The sequence below is a fragment of the Aquila chrysaetos genome, chromosome 1 (assembly GCF_900496995.4).
Source record: "Aquila chrysaetos chrysaetos chromosome 1, bAquChr1.4, whole genome shotgun sequence".
In the NCBI taxonomy this organism is placed as follows: domain Eukaryota; kingdom Metazoa; phylum Chordata; class Aves; order Accipitriformes; family Accipitridae; genus Aquila; species Aquila chrysaetos.
In genome coordinates, this window is record NC_044004.1 from 5,900,132 (window position 1) to 5,916,291 (window position 16,160).

The following is a 16,160-nucleotide window of genomic DNA, read 5'->3' on the forward strand; positions in this document are numbered from 1 at the left end:
TGTTTGGGGGCATGACAGCTTCCTTTATGAGACACGTGGGAAGCTACAGAATGAGATCTTGTGGCTTGCATGATATCGGAGCTCTCAAGCCCGCTCCTCACAAGTGATGCTCTGCCTCGAACAAAGCCAGGAAAGTTTCTCAGAGTCACTCTGGGCTAGTGTTTGTCACCACCTTTCTTCTGCTCACAGACACGGTCAAAGTGCTGCAAATCTTGGAAAGGACGTTTACCATCAGCTCACTGTCTCTGATGTTTAGTTATCTGTATAGTAGCTTGTAATTTAATTACATATGGTACACTGAGTGTTTTGTATTGGCTGTTAAGTAGTTCTAGTGTTTACAGATATTAAAATGGATCAAATCTAGCAATGCCTAGACAAATACCTATTTCAGCACAGGGAATGGATAACTTGGATATTTGGAGCTTAGCTGCCCAATACACAACAAAGTGATTTACTCTGCCCTAAAGCCTTTTTGAACTTCCAGCTTATATCTTTTTCTGTAAAAGAAGTTGCCTGTTTCAAGCGGTAAGCATTTTATTTTAGCAAATCATTCTTCTAGCAGCACAGCCACTGACATCTCATTTCCGAATTTCTTCTGGACTTTGTCCTCCATACGCAGGTAACTATTAATCTATCTGTCAGAGTCACTGCATGTTTCATGCACTCTACTTTCTTTGCATCCTTGAAAGAGGAGATGGTGCATTTGCCGTGTTCTGTTCTCCTCCTGTATTGGGCTCTCTTTTTCCATAGGAGTTGCTCTGTGACTTAATTTTTCAAGACACATGGACTCTGTGTCCTTATCTAAAAAAACACCCTGTCCAGACAGGGCCAGGGGAAGAAACACGCAAGGTCCGGCAGAGATCAGCTTAAATCCCGAAGTGACATGGGCTTCTGCTATTGCCTGTTCTCCCCACTTCTGAAGAGAAGCATGTTGCTTAGCTCCCAGCTGCTGCTCTAGGAGCCCGGGTAGTCTGCAAGAGAGGTTGGAGCGGGGCGGGTGGAGGTGGTGGTGGAGTTAAAACACCATCTTCAAACATGCCAATACTGGAACAGTACTGATTTTGACATGGTGGACAATGAGCTTCTGTATAGGGCCTGTTTCTGTAGAGGCAAGGTTTTCAGTAATTTTAATTTTCTTCACTGATCTTCTCCCTAATGTGCTATTAGTTTTAAGGAGCTCAGTGATGGGCTCAGTAGCAGCAGCTCTGGTTTGTCTCAGAAAGGACTGCTCTTAAGTTCCAGAAGACTGTTGCAGTCTTTTCTTGTTAATAAAACTTGCCATGTTAGAGGGGGATGGAATAGTGTCAAAATAAAGTCTTTCTTAAAGAGTGCCTTTTTTTTTTTTTTTTATTATTATTAAGGAGAACAGTTTTTAAAAGTCTGTTACCATGGCAGCAAAGCAGGCTGGCATCTCTGTAGTCAAAATCCCAAGTCTTGTTTGACTATGATTAAAGTAACAGTGGTGTTTTAGTTTTCTAGCCTTCAGAAGAAGGGTCTGTTTGATTGCACAGCAAACAGTACTGGGGCCCTGAATCTCTTTTGAAGGTGGGGTGGTCTGGTTAACACACTGAGGTTCCTCCGTTTCCCTGCACGGCTGCTCAAGGGAGGGCAGAGGCCAGAGTAGGACTAATTCTTTTAATGGCAAACTCAAGATGAACAAGATGCTGTACCCCTGACACTGGAAAGGAGAGTATAATTCTCAAGCTACTGTGCTGCTGTCATCTGTTGCTTTCTGCACTGTTTGTGTAAAAGGTAGTTTTGTCAGGACCCTGGTAGCTTACACCCGATCAGATTTTAACATCTGAAGTGTAGAATCACGACAGAGATACCAACTGTAGTAATTTAATGAAGTTATTGGAAGGACGTTGCAGGTGTTGCTTTGAGGAGAGAGAAAAAGGAGTATTCAGACAAGTTCTTTAGTACTCACCCAGCACAGGATTACAGCATCACTTTGTGTACTTATCATACGCAAAATACCGGGCCGTGAAAGTTGTTTATGACTTGGTGCAGTCTTCTCTAACCAACGAAAAATGAAATAGAAACTACCAGCTTGTGGAGTGTGGGGTTTAGTGGAAGGATAAGAAAGACCGTAATAGATACAAACTTGTCATACGGGTCTTAATGTGGGCAGGGGCAGGGGACCAGGTTTGGTTACTTGACTGATCCCGTGAACTGTTTTTGGGTGAGCTATACGGCCTGATGGTGAAAGTTACCGTGAGGTCTGAGAAACATCCACACTCACTGTTGCTGTGCAGAGCTGGTGTGCCCTTTGGGTCTGTCGCACCCCAGCTGAGATGAAACCTATTTCCATGGCTTCTCTGATGTGCCGCTCTGGCACAGGCTGGCTCTTACCTCTTCAGAGGAGGAAGGCCACGTAATCCTGCCTCCATAAACTGCTCCATAAAATACTGATTCATCAGATGTCCAAGTGCAGCCTTTCTCACGGTCCTGGTCTCGAAGATGGTCTGGGCACTGACGCTGGTTAACAGAAACAGGAGGTGGTCAGGAACAGGTACGCACTTTGTAAACAAGTGTAGTGGTGAGATCAGAAGTGATGGCATTCACAAGAAGGAAAGTTTTTCTAGACAAAACAACCACCTGTCTGTTGGTATTTCCTGCTTCAGCTTCCTCATTGCCCTTGAACACGTCTAAGAAGGTCATTTTACTGATGTAAATCATGGACTCCCCTTTGCAGTCAATTTTCTTCTTCCTTGGCTGGTTAAACAGCACTGTATGCTCTGAAGAATACTTTGCTCTTTTACCAGTGCTTTAGGCAGTGGAGTAGCTTAGCTCAACAGCCTTTGTTTTTCAAAAGATTGTACTAGTGCCTGGGTCTTTGTTCTCTTCTTAAGGAAGCGGTGATGTTCTGCGCCTTGCAGAAAGTTTGAAGAAAAATATCTCCTTAGACTCTAGCTGGCCCCTTCATCCCATTGTACTCCTGTTTGATTAGGGTTTGCCTCTTGGAAACAGCATGCTGTCATCCTTGTACCCTGTGCTTCAGGATTTCTGCAGGTAGGTAAAGGGTAGATTCAGATGAATCGACATCCTGAAATCCAAGCTGAAGAGGAGAAATAACCTCTTATACTGGAAGGAAGTCATAAACCACTGATACCTCCCTGCATGCATACCAAAAAAGAGCAGACAATAAATCAGTTCCAGATCAGCCTGAACTCGGGACATTTCAAGACCTTGCCGTGTGTGTGTGTGTGTGTGTTTAGAGAGAGAGAGAGATAATATATCTCCTGAAAATACTGTAAACATTTATGGTATGGATACCTGTATTACTGTACACCTATGAATTTAAAAAAAAAATGTGGAACACATAATGATTGCTTTCTCTTTCCCAGATTTGTTTGTGTAGACTGTTGCTTCTACCCTTTAGAGTGAAGCTGCCGTATATGGCTTTTAATATGTTACCTAGATTAATTTTAAAGGGACTTAAAAGACATAGTTCTTGCTGAGAAGTAGCTTTTTTAAGAACATGCCTGATGTTGGCTTTGATCCTTTTTGTTACAGTGATCCTATTGTAGAGATAACCGTAGAGGAAAAAAAATTGTTACCAGTATCGTTTAAGATCATATAGGTTAGTCTTAGTTAATTAGTAACTGGAATTAAGCTCTTGCAGTTTATGGTAAGAGTAAGGTTTGAAAAGCACAAGCTGAAGTGTTAGAAAAACAGAAAGACATAACATTTCCTGTTCTAAGGAAAAGATTTTACCTGTGCTTAGTTATTTCCTCAGAGTTATTGGAAAGTCCAGCCCATCTGAAAATGATAATATTGACTGTTTTGGCACCAGACTTGTCTCAGATGTGCCTGCATGTGAGCAGGCTTGATTTTTGCATCTTGTGATAAAGAGTGTTAGGCATGGGAAATGAATGTCACACTTACTGTTAAACAGCTCATGGAAGCTTTAGTACTTCAGCTTGTTTTGATCTCTGTTTACACGATATTTTCTTTCTTTCTTTTTTTCTTTTCTCCACTGCTACAAATCAGCAGCTTTCTTCCTGCACCGATCAACCTGCCGTGGAACCTCGTGTGCAGTGCCCTCCTTTCCAGTAAAGAGTCTAGACAGCAAATTCCCTGGTAGCGTATGCCATTTCGGATCGTTATGCTTTTTTGCTTTTTTGTGAAGGCTTTTTAGAAACTGCATTACCTCACCCGTCGGCCTGGAGATTGAGCAGCCAGCGCTGCTGATAGGGCTGCGGCACCCTGCGCCGAACCAATGGAGAACTTCAGCTTCAAACTCTTAATGAGCAAAAGAGCAGCGTCTCATTTAGGGCTCGATAGTTAATGTGGGGGGGGGTTTTAAGTGTTACTTCTGAAAGACAAGCCACTTAACAATTATGTGCCATATTGCTGACCAGTGAAGCTGAACAAATAGCTATTTACATTGACAGATCAGAGGAATGTGTAAGTGCATCGTGGTAACCTACATTTTCTGTGCCAAGAGATTTGCAGCTGACTGCCTGGGTGACTCACTCCTTGGATTAGGAGATGAGGTAATGCTTTTGAGATACAGGGTGATGTCATTCCTTTACCTGAGCTGCATGCCGATGCTCCTTGCTAGTACTTTCAAGGAAAGTCCCTTTGCTGCTACTGATGTACTAGAGAATGAGCTGCATAACTCGTATAGGAGTTGTTATTATTAATGTCCTTCTAAAGCCTCTGGCTAAACTGCTCTTTTAAAAGATGTCAGCACAAGTGGACACAAATGCCTTTTGTTACATGTGTATGTGGGCACCTGCAAGTATGCACATTTGCATACCTGCCCCATTCTTCAAATAAAGCTATTTTAGTAAAAGACGACCTTTGTGGTAATCAGGTGCAGTCCCTTGTCAGCACTATGTCATGTAATCCCATTTATAGATAGATTCATCTTAAAAGACGGTGATTTTTTTTTTTTCCTCCCCCCCCCCCCCTCCCAGTTTCTGTTGTGAAATACCATGTTTGTGATGGTTAGTAGCCTAAATGTCTGGCTTGCACTTACTTATGGTCAGTTTACCCCATCTGCTTGTACTCTGGCATTGTCCTTGAATGCAATAGCTCTTTCTGCTGCCTGTGCTCCTTTTCCTGATGTGTTCACCGGCAGCAGTTGTGTCTTTTCTCAGCCTTTCTTTCCCAATGTCACGCAGGTCATGCTGCTCCTGTAGGCAACCTCAAGGTTGGGAGCACGGGCAGGTGATCAGCAGAGATGACCGAAACAGTCTCGTCTGTCCTCTGCAGCTTATGGGGACCAATGAGCAGACAGTGCCCCACCGTTGGGGAATTTTTGAAGGCACACAAGCCATGACCTGATTTGACCCGTATCTTGGGAGTATACAAGTGCGTGTTGCTGAGTGAGCTTCATGCGTGTTGGGAATTTGGGCGTGTGGTTCCCAGAAATGGCCAAGATTTTGTCTGTTGTTTGCTAGTGGAAAATTTCCTACTCAGGCCCTGGAGCAAGAGCTTCAGGACAAGGGAAACACTTAAGGTGATGTGTGTTATGCTGTCCCCGGAGCTTGCAGAGTTACCCACCGAGAGTCCCCCTTGCTCAGCAGTGATTCCTGGGCAGTTTGCACCGCTGCCTCCTGTCTCCACAAACCGATGGGATGGTCTGCAGCCCTTGGAGCATGCTGCGTTACAAAGCCATTGTGGTTGTGGATTCCAGCAAGTGTATCTGAAAGTCTGAACTTGCAAGTGGCTGTCTAGCTGCCAGTGGCACACATGTAGTTTGATCATGCTATATGAATTCAGCTGACTGATGGCCAGTAGAATTTCTTCAGGATCTGACTTGAAGTCTGTTGATGGCTAGGTTTGCCGGGCTTGGGCTCTGTGTACTGAAACAGTAGTACAGGAGCTGGTTTGGCTTTTGTATACTTGGAAAACTGCTTGTAAAAAGAACCTTTGCTGTTCATTCTTATTTATATATGGAATATCTCATATTGCTGGAAGTGAACGTGGGCCTCCAAACTACTTACAGGTATCTGGACCACGTGCAGGAAGAAACCTTAGAGAGGATTTATTAATGCAAAGTAACAGCTGCACAGTCTAAAAGTTGTCATCAAAATTATTATGCATTTCTGAAATTATATATTACAAAAACATTTTATGATATTACTTTTCTGTGCTGAATGTTTTAACAGGATACTCTAACATGGTTACAGCTGCAACTTTGGCACTGGCATCTTTTGTTTTTAAAAAGGTGTTTTCCAAAATCTGCATGCCTTTGTTTCTCAAGATCACAAGGCTGCTTTGAATATGAGTGTTTATGTAAACCTTATTTACTTTATTTTTCCACTGATCAGGTGATTTCTACAAATGACCCCTCCCTGCAAAATAAAATTTTTGCTTTTTTTTTTTGTTTATTTCTGTAAGCATATGTATAGACCTGTGTGTGTTTGTATGTTTCCTGCCCAATGGCAGGCCATAATGCAACATTTCTTGTGCATCACAGATCTCATGCAATGTTTCTTCCACGATGTTTGGCCTGTTTTGCCATAAGGTGAATATCTGGGAGGGAAAGAACATACCTCATTTTGCTTTGTAAAGCACTTCACAGCTACTCTCGGCGGTTTACTTTTATCATCCCTTCAATTACACATTGTGCTCCTGAGAGGAGTTTTTATTTTAATTGTCAGTCATCATGAGGCTTTTCAAAGCCAGAAACCATCAGTGTTGGATCCTTTAGGGATCTTAAAAAAGTCACCAGCATTGTTGGGTAACTCACCTAAATTTTCTCTTTGAATGAGGTGTGTCAAACAGTCATGACATGCACGCATTTACAAGATCTGTCTTTCCCTTCCTGTTTAGGTGAATCCCAACTTTGCTTAATGCTGTTTGCTTGTCTGTGACCCAATTAGTAATAATAAAAAGTCTCATGTTATAGAGAATTTTAATTATGAAGGAGAAGTGGTTTCAGATCCTCACAGTGGTTCCAGAAATAATAACCAGAAACCTTCTGGATCTTTTGTGTGGCTTCGTAATACACATCTGTGCCTTAGAGTCTGAGCAGGAACACTTTGTTTGAAGTGGCTAGTATACATGTACCAGAAGTAGTCTTTAAATCCTAATGTGTAAAGTGTCTGAATTTAATGTAATTATGTTGTAGGATACTGCCCAAATGGACAGAGGTTCTGAAAAAGCATTAAAATCTTCCATGTTAATCCATATCCTCAAAAGCTAAGATTATGTGGACTACAGTTTCTCACTGTTCTTGATGGGCACAGCCACTGTGGCTCCACAGTATTAGTTATGGTCTATCATGCTGATAATGAGTTTCTTAATAAGTCCCTTAGTACTCATTGACAATGACTCATACTTCCGAACTAGGATCTCCTTGAAAATCTCAGTGTTAATGGATGAAATGCCATATCCTGGTGAAGATTTTTTTTTTTTTTTTTTTTAACTTACGTGTTTAAACAAAAAGCCAGGCAAATTTTAAAGGAATGGTATACTAAAACGTAAGAAATTCTGGGGAGGAGAAGTTAGATTTAACTGTCTGGGAAGGCAAAGGTGAAATGTGAGCTCTGATCTCAGTGATAATTGCGCTCTCTGCTTTACAGGACAGTAGATGTTCTGGAGTAGTCACTAATTGCAAAAGAGCCTCAGCTTTTCTTTTAAAACTGAATTCAGTCTTCTGATCTAGAGACAGTGATTGATTCTGTGTTTAGCAGTAAACTAGCTCCAGAAAAAAAAAAAATGAAGTAGAACTTTACCTACAATGCCACTGTCTTGAAACTACCACAAATTATCTGCAAAACTTGCACTTTAACCAGTGACTGTCTCTTCAAGAATGCTTCTCCCAGTATTATATTTTCTACAGTTTGGATTAACACTAATCTATCAACTGATTGAGCTTTAAAATATTTTGCTTAAAGTGGATGAAGTGTCACATGCTGAACTGTTTTTTAGTTAAGAATACTGAAATACGGATTTGATTTGAATGCCTGAAAGTTTTCTGTCTTCAGTATAACTTTGAAAAATAAGACTCTGGGATACAAAACCATAAAATAGGATACTGGAATATAATGCACTGTACTTGTTTATACAGCATTTCTGTTTCCATTTGTGATCTGTGTGTTTTGATAAAATTGTGGTTAAATGGTAGCTAACCTTCAATTCAATTATTTTAGGTATTTGGAAATAAGATGATAATCCCTTCCTTGGATGGGGACCTTTTCCAGTGGGATCGGGATCGAGAGAGCATGGAAGCAGTTCCTTTCACAGTTGAATCTCTTCTCGAGTCATCCTACAAATTTGGCGAGGACGTTGTCTTAGTTGGGGGAAAGTCTTTGACGACCTATGGGCTGAGCTCATACTCAGGGAAGGTAAGAGCCTGAAAAGTTGCCTTCTGGGTGTGTGTTTCAAGCACTGTCGTGCAAATAGGTTGCTCTTGAGATTTAAACTGCAGTACAGCTCAAGTGTACAACTGCGTGGCACAAAAGAGCAGAATCTGAGCTTCCTGGGCAACAGCTACAGCGGGCTGGAGTAAGGCTAACAGCTGGTGCAGTTAGATGGTATGGCTGAGCCCCCACTGCAATCTTCTCCTGCCTGTGAGCTCCTGCTGTATCCCCTGTGCTGGCTTTAACACTTGTCTCACACTTTGCTAAGCTGATTCAACTTGCTAACCCAACAGAAAACTGTTCACTTTTTATTGGATTAGTTTTGTGCTGGGTTAGCTGTAGCCAGCTCAGCAAGGGGTTGGGGAGTGCCAGAGCTAGCACAAGGGAAGGGACGGGGCGGTTGTGACCAGAGGTGAGTGAGGGGGGAAAAAAGAGGGATGACCCCTTTCTCTACTGAGCTGGGAGAGGAGTTCAGCTTGATCATATAGCTCTGCTTGAACTTTGCTGTTCAGCTTACTGCATATCAAAGAAGGCTTTAGGTGATACACTTTTTTCACAACTAATTTCAGATTTTTCACAACTAATGAGAGATAGCTGGTTGAAAACAAGAAAAACATTCAACATATGCAAAAGTTTAAGACTTGTAGTTGTGTTCAGTGAGTTTACTATCTCCTAGAAGTTCTCCTTACATTTTAAAGTCATATGCAAAACTTAAGTTGAAAACTACTTGCTATCTGACTAGTTCAGAACGTATTTTTCTTCCAAAATCCATTGGTTAAAAGTTGTATATTTTGAAAAAACATGGAAGAAAAAAAGGCTGGAAAAAGCACAGGAATTAATTGCATTGAGTCCTAGAATTCACATCTCTCTCCCCCTTGTTAGTGTCAGATGTCATTAAAATGCTTGTAGAAACTTTGTGTAGTGAAGAACAGACATTTGCTAAATCAGAAACGTTGGTGCATTTCAAAACAAGTTAAAAAGTTTCAGAATTTTAAACTTCCAATGTTTGTTTTCCACAAAATCAGTTTTTTCATTTTGACCATACATTTTAATGTAGAACACTTCTATGGCATGGTGTAGAGTAGTCAGTAGTGATAAAGAGCATAGATCCAAAACAAGAGTTCATGAAATAATTTTGATTTCCTCATTGATAGCAGAGGGCACTATGTACCAACAGACTGCTCCTCCCCCAGTGTTCAGGAAGTGGAAATTTTGGTTTCTGCTTTGATTCCTGGCTTATGCTCACAGTAGCAAAGGTGCTTCATACAGAAAATAGTGCCTTACTCTTCCTCGTTAAGAGTTTGGGCAGTCTGTTGTCTTTGGTAGTATGATGTTGATTCAGACTTTCTGAAAGTGTGTTCAATTCCCTTTTCAAAATACAATTGCCCATATAATCCAAATTCTGTTTGAGATCGGGACTCTTGCAAAGTCTGTGTCACTGTGAGAGTTAAATAAGGTCTTCTTTCCCCTTTAATAGCTGACAAGGCAAAGGTGGAAGGCTCTGCACTATTTTGTATAAATCGATAGTACTTCATTTGAAGCTAATAGAGTTATGCTGAGACAAATATGGCACGAAAGCAGAATTATGCTGTGGGTCTTGCAGGAATGTTCTCTCGATGTCCATAGAAATGGTGGGAAAAGAGAGAGTTAAGATTTCTTTCTGTTGGAAGTAGGCATACGTGCAAAATACAGTCAAAAGGTAGTCAAAATAGCCCAAACTGTAGACTTACTAGAATCTTTTGAAAATTCGAGTTCTGAAAAGTCCTTATCTCTTAAACCAGGCTTTTCAACGTCCCTCAAGTTGAGCATCTAAAATCACGGAGCTCCAAATAGCCTGTGAGCCAAAAATATGTTGTAAGGATTGTTAGCTTTGAATATTGCTGTTGATTACATTTGTTTGTCTTCAAAGCATGTGCAAGTCTCTTGCCTTGTCCCTTAGGTGAAGTACATCTGCTCAGCTATGGGCTGTCGCCGGTGGGATGACGATGAAACAGAACAGGAAGAGACACTCCTATTACACCGAACCCAGAAAACAGTCCGTGCTGTTGGACCACGCAGTGGCAATGAAAAGTAAGCATCAGAATTGTTCAGAAACAATCCAATAGAGATAAGTTCTTAATATGTAACGTTTTAAGGGTTTTACCTTCTTTTTACTCTCATTAGTCTAGGAATTGCACAAGGGAGTTTAGATTGTTAACCAAAGGAATGCATCAGACTATTGGCTAGGATCTAACCCCTTTGCTCTTCAGTGCTTTTGAAAAATGTCTTGAACTTCAGTTTTATAGATGATTAGACAGAAAAGATGTGCACGTATATATATTCCCTCTAAATCAAATGAAAATTGTTTTCCTTGTCCTTGCATACGTCAAAAGAGTTTGTCACTGCTCTACTGCACAAGGCAAATGTCACTAATGTTTGTTCCAACTGTTGGTTTTTGTACAAAGGGAGACAGTTTAAAAGTCTTCTTATGACCTACTGATTCACTTTTAAGTTCTTTACCTACTCATGGTAACTGTCACTGGTTTTTTTCATACTTGATGTCTTTAGCTTTCATTTTAAGTTGATATTTTAAAACGTCTTCAGTCTTATTTTTTTATAAGTCCTATTCTTAAATCTACTTTGTTCATTTCATAACGTAGGTGGTCTGTTCTTTACAAGCTGTAGAAACTGGTTCAGTCTGTGACTTTCATAATGCTGTCACATTGAAGTTTTAATACATCAAGATTTCTATAAAAATACAGACATGTATTCTACTAAAAAAAACCCCAAACAACGCCCACTTCATAAAATACAAGTCTAAAAGACTGGTTGCCATACATAGATACAATAATGTCCCAACAATTTAGTGGAGAACTAGTTATTCCCTGTTCCCCTGCTCCCTCTTCTGTTTACAGCAGGATTTGACAGGTTGTGCATCCGTAGTGTATCAGAGATAACCTAATTAAAACTCCAATAGATTAGCAGATCAGATGTCTGAAAAGAGAAATCTTGGGTTCCGTGGTTCTTGGAGACTGATATTGGCAGGGAGAGGTATGTCATAAACACATGCTTTTTCTTTCATACATCTCTTTCAAAAACATAGTATGGCATCTTGTGCACCAGAATCCTCCTGTCTTTGTAGTCAGAAACAGAGGTGCTTTCCTGGTGATGCGGTATGGCTGCTGTGGAGTTTACAGGGTAGATCTGGGTTTTTAATCCAGAGAAAGAAAAATTTTTAATAGATCAACTGAGTATATAAAATATGCCAAACTTTTACCATAAGGTTGTAAATTCTTTAAGGAGACAGTTTGGGCTCCTGGTGGTTGCCAAACTGGTCCTAAGGAACTTTGGGTACCAAACATACTGCTCAGGAAATGTTTTCCCCCTTCTTGCTGTTGAAGACACAAACTTGCAATCCTTTCCCATCTGTATCTTCTCTAGAGCATTGGTCTATGTCATGGAAAAAAGAAAATAATTATTCTTTATCTTTCTGAAAATGATTTTCAGTTTCTGCTCTAATTTGTTGGTTTACAAAAATCAAAGAGCTTTTGGCTCTGCAAGACAACTCTGTGTTACTTATTCAGTTGTCTTTTTTTGGTGTTAACCTATGGGACATGAGCAGTCCTGGTTTCATGAAGTACCAGTCAAAGAAATTCTGTGTTAGGTTGTGTGTGGGATTAAAAAAAAGGGGGGGGGGGGGAAAAAAAAAAAAGGCATTGTCCCTCCCTCTCAAATTAAATCCGCTTTATTAATGGAGATACATGTCTTGTGTAGAATGCTGCTTCCTAAATGTTTTATACTTGTTGCTTTCATCAGCTAAATAACGTTTTCCTACTAAACAGACACAGCTGTACTACTTGATGATTTTAATTGTCCTGTCCATATACTAAACCTCTAATGCCATTGGCCCTACTTCACTAGTTGTTTTCTCAACTCGCCCATCATCATGTTGATAAGATTTCTCAGCTTGTTTGGTTTGTATTCTGGTGTAGCACTCCCCCTCCTGGTACAGTTGTGTTCATCTGACAATCTGAGAGTTTACTGTGAAAGTGTGGGCCAAATATAGGTAATTCAGTTTAAGAATCTTCTGGACAAGGGATTTGGGACTTCCTTGGAATATGTAAGTTGTTTCTATAAAGTTTTTCTCTTTTTCTTTAAGGTGGAATTTCAGCGTTGGTCACTTTGAGCTGCGCTATGTCCCAGATATTGAAACTAGAGCAGGATATATTGAGAGCAATTTTAAATCAAATATGAACAAGGAAGAAACAAAAATTATTTCGGATGTGGATGAGCAGGAAGCCATGATGAAAGATACAGTGATAAAGGTCTCAGTAGCTGACTGGAAGGTGATGGCTTTTAACAAACAAGGAGGACATCTGGAATGGGAATACCAGGTAGGGGAAAAGACAGAATATTAAATGTTACAAAAGTAGAAGTTTTGCAGCATCATAGATGATATCTTTCATCTTGGGTTTCACGTGCTGTCTTTGTAAAGAAGCACACATCTACTTGTAGGGTTTTTTTAACTGAAGTTCTGACTTTGAGCTGCTACATCTGTTACAAAAACTAAACCAAGGAATTTAAGCACGTTGTTTAGCATTATTCTTACATAATATCTAGTTAATGCAACATTAATTTTCCAGTTACCTCTCTCTTCTTCAGTTTTGCACTCCAATTGCTTCTGCATGGCTGGTTAAGGATGGCAAAGTCATTCCAATCAGTCTATTTGATGACACAAGTTATACTGCGAACAATGAAGTATTGGAAGATGAGGAAGATCTTGTGGAAGCTGCCAGAGGGGCCACAGAATCCAGTGTCTATTTGGGTGAGACACCGACTGCAGCATTTTCTGTAGTAAATGTTATTCTTTTCTTTGTTGAGGTCATAATAAAGCAGATCTTTCTGTACTGGTAGATTACAGTTAAGAGGAGCCCTAACATGTCCAGTCTGATATTCTGCATAATGAAAGCTGTTAAATTCAACCCGCATTGCTTTATAAAGCCCCAAAATTGAGGCTTCAATAACATATATCCTAAAAAGGCACCTTGACTTGATTTAAAGACTTTGAAAAGGTAGAGATATGTTCTCATCTCTTCCTAGCCTGCTCTGGTCATCTTTGCTGTTGTCATTCACAGTCAGAGTTCTGTGTACCCATCTTAGAAATTCTGACAATTACAAAAGGTACAGCATGCCTTTGGCTATGGCAGAATTTAGTATCTATGACTGTTTAGCCTAAACAGTGATAGTTAAAAGATTGATTTTTTTTTTTTTCCTTTTATTTTTCAAACCCAAAACATTTCAAAACCATAAATCTTTCCCATTTTGATTCTGAAACGTTCACTGCTTTGTAGTTTCAGTACATTGGAGATGATTGCAAGTCTTGAAACTTTTAAACATAGGTTTATAGTTAACAAGGCAGTCTTACTGCTCTATAAGCAATAAGCAAGATCTCCCTCCAGCACGCTAATTTGTCGCATTCATTTTTTCCTCTACACTGATTATGGTAACTTACCATGAAGAAATTTCAGTTAAGATTTTATGTGACTAAGTTTTCATCCAGCTGTCAGAATTCATTTGATGTGGTTTGTGACAATTTGAAATAGAGTGGTCCCAGGTCCTTCTTCCTCTCAGCTGTCTGTCTGTCTCTGGGAGGTAAACGTGCTTTGGTTTTCTAAGACTTTGTTTGCCTTAGCCTTTTTCTATAAGTCTTTACACCTTGTAGCTTTCCTGTTAGTGGTTACACAGATAAAGAATTACACTAGGAAGAAGCCAGATTGTTCCAGCCTTCCTGGTAATGGCTGTTGAGGAGTAATCTGTACCAGCATTAACAAGGGTAGGAAGTTTGAAAGAAGTCTTACCTATGCAAAGCCCAAGCTCTTTATAGCTCTTAAAAACTGCTGGCATTTTTCTGTAGCACCAGCTCTCCAACAGTGAGAATGAGATGTCCTGGTCTCTTGCTTTTGTAGAACAGAGGGAACATATTACTGGAATTCGTCCAGCCTAGCAATCAGAATCAGTATCTCAGATTCTCAGAATATAAAGAAACATTTTCGGAAATGTTTTTAACCATGTATTTTAACTGGGCAATTTTATTCAGGAGTGAAGAGAATGAAATCTTAAGACTGATGCGCTCTCTGGTTTATTACTTAGGTATGTACAGGGGCCAGTTGTATCTTCAGTCATCAGTCAGAATTTCTGAGAAATTCCCAACCAACCCAAAGGCTCTGGAATCCAGGAACGATAATGCAATTATTCCTCTCCCCAAAATCAAATGGAAACCTTTAATCCGTAAGTAACAATTCAGAGTTTCATTTACTGTCTTAGCTCTGAAAAGACAGGACATCTTTCTGATTTCCAATATGTTTCAAACTAGTCTAATGTTTCCAGCTGTAAACCAGTTCAGGAACTATCTCTGTGCTTTATTAATTGTTTATTTTTTTTCTAATTAAATGTTTAATGTCTGCTTTCTTTTAGTATGGATTTGACAGGGTCTTTTTTAGTAATGAAATGTTGGGTCTTCTAAATCAAATTTTTCAAAAAAAAGTAGTTTTTTGCAGTGATGTGAATATGAGTGAATTGACTTGTCCAAAACTAGTATTTTGGCAAGGGGGAGAGGTGTTAAGTAACTGTTACCTTAAAATAGCCTTCTTAATGTTTCCTTGGATTAATTTCGGTTCTCATGATCTGGTCCAAGAGACCTTTTCTAAGATTATGCAATTGGAGTTCTCATTAAATTAATACAAGAACAGAATTTTTATAACAGTTCAGCTCAGAAAATTGTGTCATTTGTATGCTTAGATTCTCCTTCCAGGACTCCAGTGTTGGTGGGGTCTGATGAGTTTGATAAGTGTCTCAGCAATGACAAGTATTCTCATGAAGAGTACAGTAATGGAGCACTTTCAGTTCTGCAGTATCCATATGGTAGGTGGAAGTTCCAAATTTTGAACTGTTTCAAATAGCTAGGTTTGCCCATTTATTATCTGTGAAATTCAATAAAAGGCCATATGTTTGATCTTAAATATGTGTATTTTTTTAACATTTAATGAACTGGGAAATTATTGCCCAAACTAGGATTTCCAAATTGTGGTGTATGTACAATTAGTGCCACACAAAGCACTTCTGAGTGCCAGAAATTCCTACTGCAGAGGTATTGTGTGTACTGCCATTGCCACTGATAGTTGGTCCGAGCGGAAAAAGCTTGTGAATTACTTTTTTCAGAATTTGCTAACAGTGCTAGAGACTCAGCCTGGAGGTATAAAGTTTTCCATACGGAAGATACTCTGGTTTAAAGCTATCAGTGGCCAGGCCTTCTGAAGTAGTAAACTTTGATGGGAGGCCTAGCTGCCATGGAGTCCACAACCTTGATGAACTGAATTTGCTTATGTGCCATTTAAAATCATGGGGCATGCAAACAAAAATACCATGGGTCTCTTGAGGAAACCTATTAATGAGAAGACAAAATTGTTTTATAATTACCTGCAAGTAAACCCATGCCCTCTTTCTGTCTTTTATACACAGATAATGGTTATTACTTACCCTACTACAAAAGAGAGAGAAATAAACGTAGCACCCAGATCACTGTCAGATTTTTTGATGATACAAATTACAAAAACATTCGCAAAAAAGATCCTGTTCTTCTGCTTCACTGGTGGAAAGAAATTGTTGGCACCATTATATTTTGCATTGTGGCCACAACTTTTATTGTACGCAAACTCTTCCATCCCCATCCTTACAGCAGAGTAAGTATTTTTTTCTGAATACAGAAGGTATTATTCTAGCCTTTTCTTTCGGTTTTGAGTCTGCAATGAGTAGTATTAATAAGTTAATAACTAATGAGATAACAAAATCAAAAGTCTAAAT

The 16,160-nt window shown here is 39.7% G+C and overlaps 1 protein-coding gene across 2 annotated transcripts in view; it reads left to right on the forward strand.

The window, feature by feature from the left end:
• The window catches only part of EIF2AK3 (eukaryotic translation initiation factor 2 alpha kinase 3), a 44,420-nt gene that overhangs the window by 13,858 nt on the left and 14,402 nt on the right, over positions 1 to 16,160 (forward strand). For both annotated transcript variants that reach the window (XM_030019279.2, XM_030019289.2), the window contains exons 3-9: positions 8,112 to 8,306; positions 10,261 to 10,391; positions 12,460 to 12,694; positions 12,963 to 13,125; positions 14,451 to 14,588; positions 15,099 to 15,221; positions 15,819 to 16,039. In XM_030019279.2, coding sequence (XP_029875139.1) covers positions 8,112 to 8,306; positions 10,261 to 10,391; positions 12,460 to 12,694; positions 12,963 to 13,125; positions 14,451 to 14,588; positions 15,099 to 15,221; positions 15,819 to 16,039 — 1,206 coding nt within the window. The remainder of the gene's footprint in view (positions 1 to 8,111; positions 8,307 to 10,260; positions 10,392 to 12,459; positions 12,695 to 12,962; positions 13,126 to 14,450; positions 14,589 to 15,098; positions 15,222 to 15,818; positions 16,040 to 16,160) is intronic.